We start from the raw sequence: 21,684 nt of genomic DNA, 5'->3' as shown, positions 1-21,684 counted from the left end.
CCGTGGCTCACCGACCCTGGACACTCTAACAACCCTACCACAACAAAAGTCAAGAATTAATTATGATTGTAGTGTTGCTCACGCTGCTAAATATTGCATTTTCGCGCAACAACAAAGTTATATTATGTGGCAGGTGTCCTTAGAGCACAGTTAATAAAGTAATTTCTTGAAATAATGGATAAACTAGGCACTCATCTTTTCGTGTTTCCCACGCTGGTCTCGTTGTGAACTCATGGCTCAATCGTCGAAAATCGCCGGCCGCGGTGGTCTAGCGGTTCTGGCGCTGCAGTCCGGAACCGCGAGACTGCTACGGTCGCAGGTTCGAATCCTGCCTCGGGCATGGGTGTGTGTGATGTCCTTAGGTTAGTTAGGTTTAAGTAGTTCTAAGTTCTAGGGGACTTATGACCTAAGATGTTGAGTCCCATAGTGCTCAGAGCCATTTGAACCATTTTTCGTCGAAAATCTAGGTAGTGATGATTCCAAGCTCGGATGCAAAGAGGCCTAGGTGTTATTCTGCGATATTCAAAAGTTTTATAGATGTGTTTAATAAACCATTCTTGAAGATTAAACCTTTGCAAGTTAGGACAATGGTGATGTAAAAAGGTAATCAGCACTCAGAATTTAAGTTACACTTCTTTTTCATTACTTTTGTTGCAATATCACGTAACCCGTTCCAAAACATCAGTTCACAATATAAAACTAACTTGAAAATATCTTCCTCACTGTTAAAGTTCACATTTCATAAAGTGACTACAATTTGCGTCTTTTTAACATGACGACCTAAGCTTGACTCTCTAATAACCGCTTACGCGCCCTAAAATCAGAGTTACAAGCACGTCAATGATCATAGTGACAAAAGAAAGAATACACATAAGAATAATATCATTGCAATATATACATATCGATGTATCGAAGTACCTCTACATTAATGAAATCAAATCTGAATGCTGTCACAGAAATATGTTAACTATTTTACAGAAACACAGTAGAATATTGCTGGCATCGAGAGGTTGAGGTGAGGTGCCGTAATGGTTACTTAATTCAAGTACCATTACAACACGAAAGTTGAGTTTTGATATAACCTACCAGCAGGTCAAGACTGTTCACACTGTGTCGTTCGGAGTTTGTTGTCGACTATTGGGATATTCCTGCGAGCAACAATGTGGTTTTCAAGTTGGAAAATTCTAGCCACCCTGTGGTGGAGTTTCACTGTATTTGGTTAATTGAATTGCAGTGCACCACCAGAATCTTCTGCCTTGTGGCCGTTAACGTTCCAGTTACCTGCCCTGGAAATTGACGTAAATTTCAGGCAGTGTAGTTTCCTCATGTTGTTGCTGTCCAGCATGGTGTGTAGTTTGACAGCTCCATGTATGATTGGTTATGGGCGCCAATATCTTCTACGCTGTTCCCTTGAACTCCCTGTTGTGCCATGGTTGGCTGAAGTGGAAGTTTTCTTGTTGGTGGGTCCATTGACTGTCGGTTGGTTGGGTTGTCGTTGGATCATGAATGGTTGGCCCGACTGCCTGTCTCACCTAACCCGGCGTTAGTGTTTGGATTCCAGGCCGACCCTCGAACATCTGAACCCCCTTGGGTGTACTGCCGTATTTTTCAAAATTTGTTCTTGCTGTTTGTACTTGTATCGCTTCTACCGGATTTTTAAAATTAGAGTTGTTTTGCTCTTAAGGTCTTCAGCATAGTTTAAAGAACTGTTTCACGTAAGGCCTTTGGTATGTAAAGAAAAATTAATGTTATGGAGTTTTAAAGGTTAAGCCATCAGCCGATTTGAATTTAACTTATTTACTTCAGCCTAACTAAAGAACTATTTTAAGATAAGGCTTGCCTTTTAAATTTCTGATTATGCTTGCGTTTTAAGTTATTGGCCTTCAGCCGTTTCTAAATTAAAGTCGCTTTCAGCCGGTAATTAAGATTAAAGCTGTGTTAGAAAAAAGAAATTTTTTGGGGGTATTGAGATGTTTGATAAAACAATAAAGTTGTATGTTCGATGTAACCGGCAGCCCCTTATTTTGGCACCTTTCAACAATTTGTTACCTGTCCTGTCCCGCGGATAAGCAGGGCGTCTCACTGGTACACCTGCCTAATATCGTGTAGGGCCCCCCGAGCATGCAGAGGTGTCGCAACACGGCATGACATGGACTTGACCAATGTCTGAAGTAGTGCTGGAGGGAACTGACACCATGAATCCTGTACGGCTGTCCATAAATCCACAAGAGTACCATAGGTTGGAGTTCTCTTCTGAACAGCACTTTGCAAGGCATTCCAGATATGCTCAATAAAGTTTATGTCCGGGATGTTTGGTGGCCAGCGGAAGGTTTTAAACTCGAAGAGTGTTCCAGGAGTCAATCTGTAACAATTCTGGACGTGTGGGGTGTCGCATTGTCCTGCTGGAATTGCCGAAGTTCGTCGGAATGCACAACGGACATGAACGGATACAGGTGATCAGACAGGATGCTAACATACGTGTCGCCTGTCAGATTCGTATCTAGACGTATAAGCGGTCCCGTATCGCTGCAACTGCACACGTCCCACACCATTACAGGGCCCCCACCAGCTTGAACAGTCCCCTGCTGACATGCAGGGTCCATGGATTCATGAGGTTGTCTCCATACCGATATACGTCCATCCTCTCGCTACAATTTAAACGAGACTCGTCCGACTAGGCAACATGTTTCCAGTCATGGACAGTTGAATGTCGGTGTTGACGAGCCGAGGCGATGCGTAAAGCTTTGTGTCGTGCCATCATCAAAGGTACAGGGGTGGGCCTTCGGCTCCGAAAGCCCATAGCATTAATGTTTCATTGAATGGTTCGCACGCTGACACTTGTTGATGACTCACCACTGAAATCTGAAGCAATTTGCTGAAGGGTTGCACTTCTGTCACGTTGAACGATTCTCTTCAGTCGTCGTTGGTCCCGTTTCTGCAGGATCTTCTTCCTGCTGCAGCGATGTCGGAGATGCGATGTTTTACCGGATTCCTGATATTCAAGAAACACTCGTGAAATGATCATACGGTAAAATCTCCACCTCATCGCTACCTCGACTATAACACCACGTACGAACTGACTTAAATCTTGATAACCTGTTATTGTAGTAGCAGTAACAGATCTAACAACTGCGTCAGATACTTATTGTCTTATATAGGCGTGTTTAGATATCTCTGTATTTGAATACGCATGCCTATACCAGTTTCTTTGGCGCTTCAGTGTATAAAAACTGCTGAAACTTGCAGTCTGATGATAGTATGCTTCCAGTTTTGTTGTGTACCTAATGTTATAAAAATATTTTTCGGTAAGAGTACTTTAAAGTTAAATGAAGTATTCACATACAGCTAAAACGCTCCAGGGCCATCATCTTTTGCCTCCTGTGATTCCTTGTCCTGCTTCCTCTGCTTGTATGCTCTTCTTGACATTCTTGCTTCTTTAGGTATATACAGAAAGTCCCTTTCAGATTTCATAAAACATTCTCGGTTGAAGAGTAACAATACTGAAGATCGTTTGCTTCCTTGATTGTTATCAATTCTATCCAAAACAGATTTCCTTGCTTGAGCGCCATCCTTGAAGCAAATAACAGCATCAAGCACGCAAATTTTTAAATTACTGTGGCAGTGTTTTCCAAATACACTGATTGAAACTTCATTCGGGTTCTGCGTACAATCGTGTATACACTTGGAAAGTAAAGTTTCATTTGCACAGTCTGTACACTGACGGAAAATAATCACAGTACCAAGAAGCAGTTGTGCGGAAGTTACAGGATATATATTCCCAGTTGCGAATATGGACAAACATCATCTGTATAGTGGAATGACGACAATGAAAGTCAATGCCGGACCGAGACTCGAACCAGGATTTCCCGCTTGTCGCGAGCGGTCGCCTTACCATTTGGCTATTGGAGCACGTCTCATGGCCAGACCCAAACTTCCGTATGTCGTCAACCACGTGTCCACAACCGGTACTCGTACATCCACTGTGTATATTACCGTACGGGGAAGACCGTTTACTTGGGAGTCACTTCCCGGTGTCGGTGGATAAATACGATATTGCAGTGCCTATGTTATTTCGAATTACGATGCAAGGTTCCTTCAGACATGCATGCTTGCATGCATACATTTTTTAATATCGAATGTAATATTTCTGCTAAGTATTATATCAGCCAAATCGGCCGCTCTTTTAATGTGGGGTTTAAGGAACATTTACAGCCCACTTCCTTCGGGATGCACTTAACAGAAACCGGTCTTGCTATAGGAAGTACTGAAAAAGTGTGCGTATTTTTAGAAGAGCGCAAAAAGGCCATGTTCTCAACTTATTGGAAGAGTTTCAAATTTTCAGAGCCAAAAGGCAACGCGAACTTGTATCCCACCTCTACTTTGCTCTATATGACAGTATTTTGTATCGACGATTCGAGGCCTCTCGTAGCTATATCTTGCCCTGTAGTAACACAGTGTAGAGTGCATCACTTATTTGCTCTATTTTCTTACTTTCTTCAGTTTACTCTCTCATGTGATTCTCCCTTCTCTGTTTATGTAATGCGGTTGGTTAACAAGATATTCTTATTAAGTGACTTTACAACATTTTGTTGTACTATTCTTGGATTAGAGTGCTGAAGGTTATGTGATGCCCTCTGGCGGTTAAGTTCATCCGACTTCTCGCCTATGCTCCATTCTGGCGGCTACGCCAACAGGTGTCGCTGATTACTTACTTTAATCTTTTGTTTTCATTATTTTTCCCTTCTTTCCAAAGCCGGCCGAAGTGGCCGTGCGGTTAAAGGCGCTGCAGTCTGGAAACCGCAAGACCGCTACGGTCGCAGGTTCGAATCCTGCCTCGGGCGTGGATGCTTGTGATGTCCTTAGGTTAGTTAGGTTTAACTAGTTCTAAGTTCTAGGGGACTAATGACATCAGCAGTTGAGTCCCATAGTGCTCAGAGCCTTCTTTCCATTGCTATCTTATAAACTTTATGTTTTTTAATTAGTTCCATCGGCTTGTTCTTGATTACTTTATTGTTTTTATCTAAAATGACCACAGGAGCGACTCAAAATCTTAATTATCACTTAATCATTTCCTTTTCACAATTTTAAATTTAACTTATTTGTCGTTTTAATTATTACCCGTTATCACAGTAATAACTTATGAATTTGGCGAGCCCACTATAGACTTACCTATTACACTCTTCACTTATTGGATAATATACATTTCTTTTTGTAATTGACAAATAGATGTAGACTCACAGTAGCAACATCTAACGAGCTTACAATACAAACATATGTCGTAGCTACTGTATTGTAGTTTGTTACGACCAGTAGAATAGACAGAATGACGCCAGATCTGTGGTTTGGCTTACATCATATTTGATATGTGTGTGATGATGCTGTGCTGATTTCTTGTATATTTTGAGACACTGCCACTATGGCTTTATTACCATTGGACATGTTATAACACAGGTATGCCTCACCATATTTTAAGCACATGTTTTCATATCTATGAAAATAATAAGTTCTCGTAATGACACATTTTATTTTTCTAAGGCATAATCTGATAATTAGTTGTATTTCATTTCCCATGTTTTGCTGAAAATATGAAGATGGTCATTGCTGACTGAACCCAATAGTCTAAGGACCAAACGTTTTGTGACCAATGGCGGAAATAAAAGATATTCATTCTATCCTTCCTGGATCACTGTGTTAATCTGTGACGATGTCGCAACTTCGTATCGCGACATTGCTGCTCGCGTTGGTCGAGATCCAATCACTGTTAGCAGAGTATGGAATCGGTGGATTCAAAAGGGTAATACGGAACGCCGTGCTGGATCCCAACGGCCTCGTATCACTAGCAGTCGAGATGACAGGCATCTTATCCGCATGGCTGTAACGGATCGTGCTGCCACGACTCGATCCCTGAGTCAACAGATGGGATCCTTTACAAGACAACAACAATCTGCACGAACAGTTCGACGACGTTTGCAGCAGCATGGACTATCAGCTCGGAGACCATGGCTGCGGTTACCCTTGACGCTGCATCACAGACAGGAGCGCCTGCGATGGTGTACTCAACGACGAACCTGGGTGCACGAATGACAAAATGTCCTTTTTCGGATGAATCCAGGTTCTGTTTACAGCATCATGATGGTTGCATCCGTGTTTGGTGACATCGCGGTGAACGCACATTGGAAGCGTGTATTCGTCATCGCCATACTGGCGTCTCACCCGGTGCCATTGGTTACACGTCGCGGTCACCTCTTGTTCGCATTGACGGCACTTTGAACAGTGGACGTTATATTTCAGATATGTTACGACCCGTGGCTCTACCTTCATTCGATCCCTGCGAAACCCTACATTTCAGCAGGATAACGCACGACCGCATGTTGCACGTCCTGTGTGGGCCATTCTGGATACAGAAAATGTTCAACTGCTTCCCTGGCCAGCACATTCTTCAGATCTCTCACGAACTGAAAACGTCTGGTCAATGGTGGCCGAGCAACTGGCTCGTCACAATACGCCAGTCACTACTGTTGATGAACTGTTGTATCGTGTTGAAACTGCATGGGCAGCTATACCTGTACACGCCATCCAACTGTTTGACTAAATGCCCAGGCGTATCAAGGCCGTTATTATGGCCAGAAGTGGTTATTCTGGGTACTGATTTCTCAGGATCTATGCACCCAAATTGCGTGAAAATGTAATCACATGTCAGTTCTAGTATAATATATTTGTCTAATGAATACCCGTTTACCATCTGCATTTCTTCCTGGTGTAGCAGATTTGATGGCCAGTAGTGTATTTTTATATCCATCATTACCAGAAGTACACTCCTCTGCAGCTTTTGTCATAGAATCATCAGATACAGCTTTCAAGATTATACTGTTATATCTGCAGAACTCGGCAGGAGTAACTTGCCAGCAACCAAGTTTCAGATCTATAGAATTAAATATTTCTATCAACTCTACAGGCGGCAAAAGCAATCAAATGTTAATATATTACACATCTTTTGATTTAGAAAAGAGTTATTTGTAACATAGACTTAAAACTAAAAATTTGTATTTTTGACCCATTTTCATTCTATCCCTCCTTGGGACACACACTCACATACTCTCTCTCTCTCTCTCTCTCTCTTTCTCTCTCTCTCCCACACACACACACACTACAAAAATGAAACTGCAAAGATTTTCGGGGAAGTGTATAGGACTGTATGAAGTTTTTCAGTACACCAGCTATACCAATTTGAGACAATATTTGTGTGTCAATGAATAGTATGTGAAACATCCGAACAATGTTCCAGTACTACCTACTGGAAATAAGTCTTTCAGGTCTGTGACTTGTATCATGTTTGTAGCTCAGAAATACAGTAGTGATTGGCGATTTGACCTCTGCTGTGATTATAATCTTGCAAAGAGTACTGCTATCTTTGATGTTTAATGTATAGATATTGTACTCCTTACTTATCACTGGCTTCTGGAACTTTCAGAGCTGAGTGTGCCTTTTCTCTGAGGAAGCGTTGTCTTGCTGTATAATGATAACTGTGCCCCAGTGGTGGTAGTCACGTGCAGTCTTTGTCTCTATCAGAGTGTGTGTTGGGCTCCTGCAAATAGCAGTTACATGAAGACATGAGGAGGATAAGTAACAGAAAGAATATGATAGAAAGTGAAATTAATAGTTGAAAGTGTCACATCAGTTTATAGAAGAACAGTATTTTAGTAATTCAGTTACTTCACGGAAATGCACATGGGATTAACGAAGAGATTTGTGGTTGAACAGAGTTGTTTTTGAGAATCAGTATAATTGTCCTAGAGAAACATATAGCTAGAACATAAATGAAAAGGTTTCTGTGATTATCTCTTTAATTAATGTGTAACTTCAATGTAGCATTGATTAGTTCAGTGTGCATGAGAAACAACCGTAACTGTCAAACGAGACTGGATGAGGGTAGGCATTTTTAGGGAAATGTGTTATGTGCAAAAGGAACTATAAAAGAAATTAATATGACCTGTACAGTTTTTATTTCAGAGTGACATTTTTCAGTCCATAATGAACTAACTTTAATATTCGAAATGTGTATAAGAGACACGTGTTCGTATTAGATACATGGTCAGGTTCAGCAATAAGTGTTTCCTATGTAAGGCTCTCGTACTTGATTTTGATAGTCCAATAGCGGCAAAATGGACAAGAAAAGGCACTATCAAACAGATGAGAAGCTTTACATTTTTCATTGTGGCAGGGACAGTGATTTTACAATCTTAACATGTCCAGTGGCTTGTTGCAGCCCATCAAAATGCTCGCCACTCAACTAACACGTATCATTTAGGCGACCAGAACGTATAACCGAAGTTGGTGCTAGACTCGGAGTCAGCCATTTGCTATCCTGTTGGTAAACATTTGCTCAAAACATTTATATCTAGCTGACAAGGGGAAGAACAGGTGGTGGTTCAAATGGTTCAAATGGCTCTGAGCACTATAGGACTTAACATCTCAGGTCATCAGTCCTCTAGAACTTAGAACTACTTAAACCTAACTAACCTAAGAACATCACACACATCCATGCCCGAGGCAGGATTCGAACCTGCGACCGTAGCAGTCGCGCGGTTCCGGACTGCGCGCCTAGAACCGCGAGATCACCGCGGCCGGCCAGGTGGTGGTGTGGAGTGCTGGATTGAAATCCAAACCTCTCCAAAGTGTCTGATTCAGTGAGGGCTTATGACGCCTTTAGAGCTGATCCGTCTGTCCGTCCAAGGGGAAGTTTCACTTGGCATTCTGTGATGCTGCACATACCAGGTTTTTCAAAATGAATATCTGGGTTTTACGGCTTCATTTATTACATCAACTACAGTTATAAATAATACAAAAAAGAGCAACTCAGATTTCTCATAAATGTTCAATGTGGGCACATTGGTCACTTTGTCTGGAGTAACTATCGCAACAGCAACTTCAATCCTGTTTCTTAAGCCGGGTAGACGAGCTGGAAGCGGAGCCACTTAAACATGAGCCTTTCTGAACCACCAAAGTTAAATATCACGTGGCATCAGATCGGGTGAAGGTGGAGGTCATGCAAAACATGCTATGTCATCTGGCCCCTTGCGGCCGATCCAGCGGTCGGGTACAGCGTTGTACTAAAAAAAAATGGTTCAAATGGCTCTGAGCACTATGCGACTTAACTTCTGAGGTCATCAGTCGCCTATAACTTAGAACTAATTAACTCTAACTAACCTAAGGACATCACACACATCCATGTCCGAGGCAGGATTCGAACCTGCGACCGTAGCGGTCGCTCGGTTCCAGACTGTAGCGCCTAGAACCCACGGCCACTCCGGCCGGCCGTTGTACTAAGTCATGCCAGTTAGGCTGAGCGCCGCCTTGCTGCCAGAAAAAGTTTGCGGTTCATCCTTTTCCATCGCACCTAAGAGCCATAGTCCTAGTGCGTCAAGATAAGAAACACTAGTTATAGTTGCTTCACCGAAAAAGAAAGGGCCATAAACTTTCAGTTGGAACGTGCCACAAAAAAACATTCAATTTAGGGGAGGCAACTGTACCATCTCGTGGGGATTTGCAGAACCCCAGACGTGCACATTGTGTGGGTTCACATTTTCACTTAGGTGAAAAGTCGATACATGGTTGAAGACAATACGATACAGAAAATCATGCTGCAACATTTAGCTTGCAGAACTGGCACATATACTGTAGTCTGTATTATTTATAATTGTAAATCGAATGTAAAAATGCTACAGAAACCAAAATCTACGATATTAATTCCGAAATACCCGGTATGTTGTTAGAAAATTAAGGTACAAGTTAAAATTAAAAAACTTTGCCTCTCGAATTTTTGTGTGTCTCCGTGACGAGACAGAGAAGGAAATTACATATCATCATTCCCTCTGTACAGCAGTAATTTTGGAACAATTTAGTTTTAACGCAGCGTCTTTCGAATTGTAATTATCGGTGGTCGCCAAGATGATGGTGGTCGTTAGAGATATCCTTGGTTGGATGAAAGACGCCAGGAGCCCGGAGATACCTCCCTGGGAACTTTCTGCAGTTAGAACGAAGTTTCTTGTTGTTGTGGCGTAACAAGCTAGCTACGCCACACTGAAGTAGCCGAAAGGGCACGCGTCAACTCACGCCGTCTTGCGTGAGGTCTGAAACAGGATACTTATGAATGCTATAAAGAAAAGAACGGAGCTTAGGTTTACTTAACTTTAATTTCCTTGTGGTACATATCTCTTGATAATACAAGTGAGACTCTCTCCAGATATGGTTAATGGCGCCTTGCTAGGTCGTAGCCATGGACTTAGCTGAAGGCTATTCTAACTGTCTCTCGGCAATTGAGAGAAAGGCTTCGTACGTGTAGTCGCTAGCAATGTCGTCCGTACAACTGGGGCGAGTGCTAGTAAGTCTCTCGAGACCTACCGTGTGGTGGCGCTCGGTCTGCGATCCTGATAGTGGCGACACGCGGGTCCGACATGTACTAATGGACCGCGGCCGATTTAAGCTACCACCTAGCAAATGTGGTGTCTAGCGGTGACACCACACTTGTGGCAACACCCTGTTACGTTGGTGATAGAAACAGTACGTTCCATGATAGTCTGCTGTTTTCCTGGTGGGACCGACCCAACAGGGTTGTTAGCCCCACTTTTGTCGTTCTCCAGGTGCAGTCAACAATCAGCGTTTACGTAGTCAGTGAACATCACAGAGGACCTAGTGATAGGCGCCGTGTTGCGGAAAGCTCGGCCCTACGGCCTCTCACTGTTACAAGAGTAGTGAGAGCTTTTGAAAATGGAGCATGATGTTGACTATCCGAGAGACGTATATGATCTAGATGCTTCACGCAATCGGAAGCATACTATCGTTGGCCGCCGCTTGCATAACACTGAGATGCTACGGACTACAGTCTACACAACTCGCCACCAGGATCCACGGCTTCTACTTAATGTTAGTATTTCTCTTTCTCTCTTTCTCATCTCAACCCTTTAGATGCTGCCTTGATAGCCGGCCGGTGTGGCCGTGCGGTTCTAGGCGCTTCAGTCTGGAACCGCGTGACCGCTACGGTCGCAGGTTCGAATCCTGCCTCGGGCATGGATGTGTGTGTTGTCCTTAGGTTAGTTAGGTTTAAGTAGTTCTAAGTTCTAGGGGGACTGATGACCACAGATGTTAAGTCCCATAGTGCTCAGAGCCATTTGAACCATTTTGCTGCCTTGATATTATCTTGTTACTTCTATTTTTAATTGATGATTGATCACATGTGAAATCTAATTTTGTAAACTAGTGCACTCTTTCCTCCCGATTTAAAGGCTTAATATTCGTTCTGCTGTTATTTTTTTTTTTCGTAAATCCGTAGTAGAGAATACATTTCATTTAACGCCACGATTGTGTTACGGTCCTTCTTGTTCACATATACCCCTCACGATGAGCTTTGATTAATCGACATTCAAACTGACTGCTTGATTTACGCCGCTTGCTAGGATCAAGCCAGACGGATCCAAGGCAACTTGTGTCCTACTTTGTAGCGGAAGTGGTGGGCAAGTCAGGGCTGCCGCCACAACCGCTCATGCTGCTTCTGAAGAGGAGTAGGATGCATGTCAGCAGTGGACTCACCTTATCCTTTCTCTCACCATAGTCATCAACCAATACAATTAAGTGACCTGCACGCTGCCTGTAAATTACAAAACGGCTTGCACTTAGCAGTCAGCCAGACGGCGTCATTCCTCACTTAGGTGGGACGTGTAGAATTAACGGTAACAGAAGATGAACCAAGTACAGTAACACACTGCTCGCAGGCTGCTGCCCAACCTGGTGGCGACCATACTGGTGAGCACGTACGTGCTGCCGCGGCTCGGCTCCGGACCCCTGTGGAAGCCGCTGCTGGGACAGCACGCCGAGCTCTGCAGGAGACACATGTGGAGGAACTTCCTCTTCGTGCATAATTACTACGGCTTCCCCGACATGGTGAGTCTGACTCTGGTCACACTGTGCCGAAAGTAAATGGTGTGTTGCTGGTTTTGAATAGTACCAAATACTCTACAGTAGTGGTCGTCAAACGTTTTTGATCAAGAGCCAATATTGAAATTGTAGGGATGCACTGTGGGGTGCATATGCACCGACCTTAATATTTATTGGTAAGCTATATAAATTAAAAAGTTTTGATCTCCCAGTAAACTAGCTGTAATAAAAGCGCGATAAGTTGAATGAGTGCCCCCAACCACTGATCGTGGAGCTGTCACCATTCAGAACGCTTGGTGTCTCGTGTCGACTGTTCCATGTTTCAGACTGCTGCCAACGTCAGTGAGTCAGAAGTTACGAGGCTGCAATTGCCTGTCGAAATGTTGCTGGTTTTTTTGTGTTTTTCACGTAGACTAAATTGTTTGCTAGGGGAGGAACATCCACACGGTCTTTAATGAAACCACAGAGAAAGAAATCCAGTGGAGTGAAGCCTGGAGAACGAGATGGCCATGCGATTGGCCTTCCACGGAAGCCTCGAACTTCCGCGAGGAAATGAGGTGGTGCTCCGTCTTGCTGGTGGTAAACCATCCCATCTTATCTTTATCGATCTGTGGAATTTAAAACTTTTCAAGCATATCTAGATACAAAATACTAGTAACAGTTTTCTCCTAGAAGAAAAAATGGCTAAGAGCACAAAACTCTGGGGCTGTTATGAACGTTGAATATGGATTGTCGCTGCCCCATATTCTGCAGTTGTTGGTGTTCACCAAGTCACTGATATGAAATGTTTACTCATCATTGAAGATTATTGTGTTTAGGAATGTCCTGTCGTCCTTCATCCGATGCAAAATTTCTGCACAGAATGCCCCACGAGGAACCTCATCTGCATCACTGATATGCTGTGCCATCCTGACTCTGTATGGTTTCATGTAAAAACTTCTAAGCAGTACTCACCAAACAATCTTTTGTGGAATGTCACTCTCGCGAGACGCAAATCACGTTGATTTTTGTGAGCTGCGGGCAAAGCTCTCCCTAATCTGTTCGACATACTCATCAACACGCGGGTGACTTGGTGATTTATCATGTCGCAGTGAGTAACCTGTCTCCACAAAATTATTTGCCAAGAGTACGCTTTGTTGGAGGTTCTTTAGCGTATTCGTTGGGAAATTTACGCCAAGCAGTTGTTGCAGAGTTCGTTTCATCAAACCAAAACACAGTGAGCATGCTCCGCGCAAGTGAAAGCAGCCATATATAACTGTGCAGTTCACTGGTGCTCCAGGTGGCGGAATGAGGTACTGATGCACTACGTGAATCAAACTTGAGGTTATTTGCTACAGAATGACACATCTACCAATTTTGTAGGTGTGGTGTCACCGCCAGACACCACACTTGCTAGGTGGTAGCTTAAATCGGCCGCGGTCCATTAGTACATGTCGGACCCGCGTGTCGCCACTGTCAGGATCGCAGACCGAGCGCCACCACAAGGCAGGTCTAGAGAGACTGACTAGCACTCGCCCCAGTTGTACGACGACGTTGCTAGCGACTACACTGACGAAGCCTTTCTCTCGGCAAATGAGAGACAGTTAGAATAGCCTTCAGCTAAGTCCATGGCTACGACCTAGCAAGGCGCCATTTGTACCATTGCATGTATCTCAAGATAGTCTCACTTGTATCATCAAGATTGCTGTATACCAAAGGACGATATAAAAGTTAAGTGTTCTAGTAGCTACGTTCTTTTCTTTATCACATTCATTACGAATCCTGTTCCAGACTTAACGCAAGACGGCGTGAGTTTACGCGTGCCCTTTCGGCTACTTCACTGTGGACTGGCTGCCTTAACAGTCCACTACAGTAGGTTACCTCAATAAATTTCCATATCATTCCAAAGTTGGAAAGTCCTTTTTGTCTCAACCTGTATTACAACAGCCTTTATTGGATTTCGTATTCCTTGCTATAAATTGTACTGCATTTGAAGATGACCATCTCTATAATAGTTATTCACGAATCCAGGTTACTTCTGTGTCAAAATTAATACCATAGCATCTGACTGGTACGAAGAGCACACACCTGTGAGTTGTCAGTACTGGAAGACAAACAATAAAACATTTCCTCTCCTACGTCCTTACACGCAGTGGCCGCGCTATTTACCTCTCGGCCCCTGAGGTAAGTGGCAAGCTTTACTCAACTCATTGCCGAATTCAGAGACGTCAGTTGATCAGATCTTAAAATGTTACTGTCTGTGTAACTATTTTTCTTTGTTACTGAGCGAGTAAACTACATTCCTAAGAATCTGTTAATGATAGTTGATGTTCCTGGATTTGGATGTTAGTTGCCAGATGCCTGTTATTATAAAATACGACTGAGAAACGCTGACTGCGCGAAAATTCGATTCGGGCCGCATGCGGCCCGCGAGCCGCAGTATGACGAACAATTCTCTAGAGATTTAAAAAAATAGTATCTGGCGCATATCTAGTTATAAGCACACGAGAGACGGCGCTGATCACCTAAAATTAGAGTTAGCTTTTTATAAACTGCTTTACATGGATCATTAAAGGAAATAATTTGATGATTGTCAAGATATACATCTATACTCCGCAACCACCTAACGGTGTATACTGGAAGGTACTTGAGGAACAGCTGTCTGCAGTCCTTTCGACTCTCCCCATCACCACTCTGTGCCTGTTCAGTTCGTGAATGGAGCGTGGAAAGGATGATTGTGGGGTAAAAGTCCATGTTAGCTCTAATGTCTCGCGTTTTGTAGCTGTGGGTATTTTTCTACACGTATGTCTGAGAACCTGTAGTGTAGGGATAAGGTCTTTCATTAGTAATCAAAACGTCCTCAGTCCCGAATTCGAAACCCGCCACTGCTTAAACTTTGGGTATTAATCAGCATTGGTGGCAGAAGACTTCCAGCATAAGAAATCACCATCATTCTGCCAACGGCCTTATCAAAGAGAGCGGAGGAGTGGACAGAGGTTCAGGGCACTCTGTTGTCCTTGGGCTGGGAAAATGCTCCTAAAGACAGAAGAATCAGCAATGGTCAATGGCGTGAAGATGGTGAAGGTAATTAGAACCACTGCAGTAAAGACACATAACATGTATCCACAGGACATTTGGCCTGTAACTGCAAAAAGTGTCGTGATGATAACTGCATTGGCGAAAGATTCCGGAATAGTCCCCCATTCGGATCTCCGGGTGTGGACTGCAAAGGGAGACGTGACCATGAGAAAAGACTGAATAACCAACGAACGGATAGCGGTCTACGAGTCGCGGCGTGAAATTTCTGAAGCTTGAACGTGGTAAGGAAACTAGAAAATCTGAAAAGGGAAATGCAAAGGCTGAATCTAGATATACCAGGTGTAGAAGTATGAAACCGGAATTTCCCTACAGATGGTGCTAGCCGTCAGTGTAGGGCCCGTGAGACCGCTGCTGCAGTTCCATCTGTTTCCTGTAACGATCCAGTGGCGAAACGCAACACTCTTAGCTTGATCCTCTCCGTCTCTTCTGTTAATCGAGTCAGGTCAGAGCCCCAGACTCTTGGGCGGTATTGAATAATCTGTCGAAGAAGTTTTTTGATAGCCACTTCTTTCGTGAATGAAGAACATTTCTTTAAGATACTTCCAGTGAATCTCAACCCGGTTTCTGCTTTCCCTACATTATGTTTTATGTAGTCATTCCACCTTAGGTCATTCCAGATGGTTACTACCAAAAGTTTTACAGTAGATGCTGCTTCTAGTGACTTGTCATCAATAGTGTAAACATACCGTAGTAAACTTCTTCGCCTGTTTATGAGCAGTAGATAGCATTTATTTACCTTCAGGGTCAACTACCAGTCTGTGCATCAATAACTGATCCTCTGCAGATTTTTCTACAACTCACTAGTCCTCTGACGTGGACACCGTCTTATAGACAACTGCATCATCCAAAAACAGACTCATGACCTTCCTAAGTTATGCAATAGGTCAGTTTATAAATACTGTAAACAGTAACGGTTCTATCTAGCTTCCTTGGGGTGAAGTGACTGCGGAACAAATTGTGGAAAAAGGACGGAGGACGGAATATCAGGTCTTGTCCAGGTATCATTGAATAAAGAGGCTGAGATAGCAGTGGACTAAAATTTAAATACAGTAACGGGAAAAAATCGCAACACCAAGAAAGAGATCTGTGTCATAAGGGAATGTTGGTGTGCGTGTTTCTACATGTGAACGGTTACGTCTATCAAATTTCGCGCCAGTCTCGTAAGAGTGGAGCTAGTAGTGCCACCATGAGAATGCAAGTGAGGTTTGCTGTAAATACACGCTGTAACGGTCGTGAGCGTACGTTACCTTTGGGATTGTACGTGGTGAGTTGTTGGTCAAGAATACTTTTAAGGCGCGAGGGACACCATTATCAACATCTCAATGAACAAGATCGTATAACAGGGCTACAAGAAGCTGGATTCATTCTGCGATATTGCAGAAAGACTTGGCTGGAATGTAGCCACCAAGCGAGGTGGCGCAGTTTTTGACACATTGGACTTGCGTTCAGGAGGACGACGGTTCAAACCCGCTTCCGGCCATTCATATATAGGTATTCCTTGATTTCCCTAAATCGCACCAGGCAAATGCCGGGATGGTTCAGTTGAAAGGGAAAGGCCGATTTCCTTCCTCATCCTTGACGCCATCTCATGTTGTGCTCCATCTGTAATGTACACGATGTCGACGGGACGTTAAATCCAATCTTCCTTCCTTTCTTGGAATGGAGGCACTGTACGTTATTGCTGGCAGCGGTGGTGACGAGTACGTACGGTTGTGTGAAGACCGGGCTCTGGTACGCCACGTGGCACTACCGACAGGGAAGGCCATCGTGTTCGGCGTATGGCTATGTCGCATCGTACTGTATCTGCAGCAGCAATTTGAGTAGTAGTTGTCAACACAGTGACACAGCGAACTGTTACGAACCGGTTATTGCAAGGACAGTTCCGAGCCAGATGCCCTGCAGCGTGCATTCCACTGCCCCAAACCGCCGCCATTTGCTACTTCTGTGGTGTCAACCGGGAGCTCTGTTGTTTTTTCTAATGAAAGCTGGTTCTGTCTCGGTGCCAGTGATGGCCGCTTGTTGATTAGGAGGCCAGTTGAGGCCCTGCAACTAACCTGTTTGCATGCTCGACACACTGGAGATACACCTGGATTTATGGTCTGGGTTGCGATTTCGTATGAGAGCAGGAACAAAATTGGTTCAAATGGCTCTAAGCACAATAGGACTTAACATCTGAGGTCATCAGTCCCCTAGACGTAGAATTACTTAAACCTAAGGAGATCACACACATCCATGCTCGAGGCAGAATTCGAACCTGCGACCGTAGCAGCAGCGCGGTTCCAGACTGAAGCGCCTAGAACCGCTCGGTCACAGCGCAGGAGCACTCTCGTGATTATCCCACGCATGTAGTGGTGTTTTCCACGGGATAATGCTCACACACATACCACTGTTGCCTTGGCCTGCTCGATCACCGGATCAGTCTTCAAGGGAGCACATATGGGACATCATCGGACCACAACTCCAGCGTCATTCACAAAAAACATTATCCGTCCCTGTATTGACCGACCAAGTGCAGCAGGCACGGAATTCTATTCCACGAACTGTCATTCGGCACCTGTAAAGCACTATGCATGCGTATTTGCGTGCTTGCATTCGACATTCTGGCGGTTACACTGGCTATTAATGTACCAGAATCTCGTATTTGCAATGCTGTATCTTGCGCTTACCTTAACATGAGGCTATGCAGTGTTAATCACTTACATATGTTACCTACACAACTGTATTCCCGAAATTCAATTATTCTCCCTTAATTAGTTTTTGGTCATGCGATTTTTTCCGTCACTGTAGATATAGTGTGAAGTTTCGTTTTCATCTGCTAGATCTTAATAGAGAACTGAAACTGAAGTGTTTAGTGTACGTAATAACATTCGGAACAGCTACTGGAAAAATATCTCAAAAATAAGATGCACGACACAAAAACCAAAATCTATGATAACACACACACACACACACACACACACACACACACACACACACACACATACACACACACACGGACACACATGCAAGTTCATATTTACACTACTGGCCACTAAAATTGCTACACCACGAAGATGATATGCTACAGACGCGAAATTTAACCGACAGGAAGAAGATGCTCTGATATGCAAATGATTAGCTTTTCAGAGCATTCACACAAGGTTGGCGCCGGTGGCGACACCTACAACGTGCTGACATGAGGAACGTTTCCAACCGATATCTCATAAACAAACAGCAGTTGACCGGCGTTGTCTGGTGAAACGTTACGCCTCCTGTAAGGAGCTGAGATGTGTACCATCACGTATCCGACTTTGATAAAGGTCGGATTGTAGCCTATCGCGATTGCGGTTTATCGTATCGCGACATTGCTGCTCGCGTTGGTAGAGAGTCAATGACTGTTCGCAGAATATGGAATCGGTGGGTTCAGGAGGGTAATACGGAACGCCGTGCTGGATCCCAACGGCCTCGTATCACTAGCAGTCGAGATGACAGACATCTTATCCGCATGGATGTAACGGATCGTGCAGCCACGTCTCGATGCCTGAGTCAACAGATGGGGACGTTTGCGAGACAACAACCATCTGCACGAACAGTTCGACGAAGTTTGCAGCAGCATGGACTATCAGCTCGGAGACCATGGCTGCGATTACCCTTGACGCTGCGTCACAGACAGAGGCGTCTGCGATGGTGTACTCAGCGACGAAGCTGGGTGGACGAATGGCATAACGTCATTCTTTTGGACGAATCCAGGTTCTGTTTACAGCATCACGATGGTCGCATCCGTGTTTGGCGACATCGTGGTGAACGCACATTGGAAGCGTGTATTCGTCATCGCCATACTGGCGTATCACCCGGCATGATGGTATGGGGTGCCTTTGGTTACACGTCTCGGTCACCTCTTGGTCGCATTGACGGCAATTTGAACAGTGGACGTTACATTTCAGATGTGTTACGACCCGTGGCTCTACCCTTCATTCGATCCCTGCGAAACCCTACATTTTAGCAGGATAATGCACGACCGCATGTTGCAGGTCCTGTACGGGCCATTCTGGATACAGAAAATATTCGACACCTGCCCTGGCCAGCACATTCTCCAGATCTGTCACCAATTGAAAACGTCTGGTCAATGGTGGCCGAGCAACTGGCTCGTCGCAATACGCCAGTCACTACTGTTGATGAACTGTGGTTTCGTGTTGAAGCTGCATGTGCAGCTTTACGTGTACACGCCATCCAAGTTCTGTTTGCGTCAATGCCCAGGCGTATCAAGGCCGTGGTTGTTGTGGGTACTGATTTCTCAGGACCTATGCACCCAAATTGCGTGAAAATGTAATCACATGTCAGTTCTAGTATAATATATTTGTCCAATGAATACCCGTTTATCATCTGCAGTTCTTCTTGGTGTAGTAATTTTAATGGCCAGTAGTGTATCTCAACTCATTTTATTGACCAATCTCTCAGATCGCACTCTACCTTTCTCACTATCTGTAGGAAAACGGCCATTTTGTGGGATTGGGGGTGTGTGGAATCAGCAGGAGTAACATTTACTTGTTTTAAGTCAGTATTACTCTGCACGCGCATGCGCGCAATCACCAGCTGAGCTCGCTGCGTCGGTGCCCGCGGCGCCCAGTTACGACTCAGCGCCAGCGACCCACCTGTCTGGCCTGTTTGTGTGGCCTATCGGCAAAACGTTAGTAGAAGTGACGCAGTCTTACGACTATGTAATGTAGTACTAACATTTTAAGTTTGACAAGGTCAATATCTGGCATGTTTTAATTTTAATTTTATATTGTGACACTTGTGAAGAAGGCTACATTATTATAGCCGAAACCTAGGTAAAGTTTATTTGCTTATGCAACTCGGGGCTGAAATTTATAAATAATTAATAAGAGAAGTTAGGCGTTTTGGCGCCTAGCACCTGAACGTGCCAACCAATCAGAAGCAAGTTCAGTACAATTGGTGGACTCTCCCACGGGATCGGTACATACTGTATCACCTGTCGCTTGTACCTCACTCCACTTTTGTACCATTTGTACTTCACGTGTATCAAGCTGCATCAAGGTGAGCTTCTAGCAAAATAAAATACCGGCGGCCACAGCGAGGAATATCACAATCTTTCTTTCTTTCTTTCTCGGGTCCTTTGTCCCGCTCCAACGCGGGTTCGGCTTTGTTATTAAGGATTTGGGAGTGTTAATTGCAGAGGGTGGCCCGATGCCCTTCCTGACGCCACCCTGAATCCCCCGGGACGGAAGCAGTGTACCCCAGCTGTCTGCGTCTATTGTAAGTCATGAAATAGTGCGAACGTTTTCAAATGTCTGTGAGTCGTTTAACTGAGGCGGAACTTGGGGACCAGCCAGGTATTCACCTAGCGGGATGTGGAAAACCGCCTAAAAACCACATTCAGGCTGGCCGGCATACCGGCCCTCGTCGTTAATCCGCCGGGCGGATTCGATCCGGGCCCGGCGCGCCTATCCGAGTCCAGGAGGCAGCGGATTAGCGTTCTCGGCTACTCAGCCAGGAATATCACAATGTTCAATGTTAATAACGTCTGTTTTATTTAAAGAACGTTGAAAGTTTTCTCATAAACGATTCAGGGTCTTTATTTTTCAACACCCTCTCGCAATTATGATTTATTTACGTTGATGTCTGTATGAGGGATATTGAAATACCGATAAATAAAAAAAATGATAATGTAAGCATAGGTGTGATGTCTGCAACGCAAATTTCAACGTTTTGCAGCAGTTTACGCTTTTGCGGAACAGCAGTCTCACGTCCACTTCCACGAGGGTGAGACAGACATTCAGACCCAAAAAGCGGGTGCGCGCCTGCAGTGTAAATCGCTGGGCTCCGCTCCACCCAGATGGAGAGCGGACGCCATTTGGCGCTTGTTCGTGGCGTCAGTGGGGGCGGAGTTGGCCGCTGTGTGTGCTAAGCGGATGCTGGCCGCTGTTCCACCCCCCACCCCCCTTCCTCTTTCGCTCCCCCCTCCCCCCCACCCATCCCTGCCCCCTTAACCCGTTCCTCTGCACAAAGCCGCTGTTTGAGTGCAATATTATAGCGGGCGCGCGAGCAATTACACGCCTTAATACGCCCTCTAATTCCTGGAGCCGGCTCAGTGTTCTGGAGCCGCGCTCGAGTTACGGAAATGTTCTGCTGGAGTCGCGTAATGAAATCTTTTGGCCCCGACGCGCTGCGGAGGCAACACAGACCGATGTCGAGAGCGCAAATTAGAATCACCGGCGCCGCTTAAAAGCGCGCCGAGCCCTGGGCTCCGGGCCGGCGACAAACGCTCTCTCGGCCCGCGTTAGTTGCGTGGGACTTTACTAGACTCCGTCGGTCTGTGCTGGGACTCTGCGGACCGGCACGCGGCGCGTGTTACTGCTCGACGTATTACTGCCTGGCGTCCTCTGCTCTCGTGTCGTGACGTCACATGCGGTTCCGACTACTGTTGCAGCAGACTGTCCACTTGCCATATAAATAGTTCTAAAAATATTTAGCATTTTATGCACCATACAATTCTGCACCCGAAGAATCACCAATATATTCCGAACAGTATATATACCGACGAAAAAAAAATCGCAACCAAAAGGAGGAGTTGTGCGACGTAAACGATAGTAGACGGTGTGTTTATACGTGTGAAAGATGATGTCTATTCAAATTTCTCGCCAGTAGCGTCACTAGAACGACGCAAATCAGGCT

The 21,684-nt window shown here is 44.7% G+C and overlaps 1 protein-coding gene across 1 annotated transcript in view; it reads left to right on the top strand.

Annotated features, from left to right (window-relative positions):
* The window catches only part of LOC126199531 (uncharacterized), a 240,416-nt gene that overhangs the window by 102,454 nt on the left and 116,278 nt on the right, over nt 1–21,684 (top strand). The window contains exon 8 of the mRNA XM_049936451.1: nt 11,769–11,937. Within this exon, the coding sequence (XP_049792408.1) occupies nt 11,769–11,937 (169 nt within the window). The remainder of the gene's footprint in view (nt 1–11,768; nt 11,938–21,684) is intronic.

Source organism: Schistocerca nitens, chromosome 8 (assembly GCF_023898315.1).
Source record: "Schistocerca nitens isolate TAMUIC-IGC-003100 chromosome 8, iqSchNite1.1, whole genome shotgun sequence".
Lineage (NCBI taxonomy): Eukaryota > Metazoa > Arthropoda > Insecta > Orthoptera > Acrididae > Schistocerca > Schistocerca nitens.
This window is presented reverse-complemented; position numbering and strand designations above follow the sequence as displayed.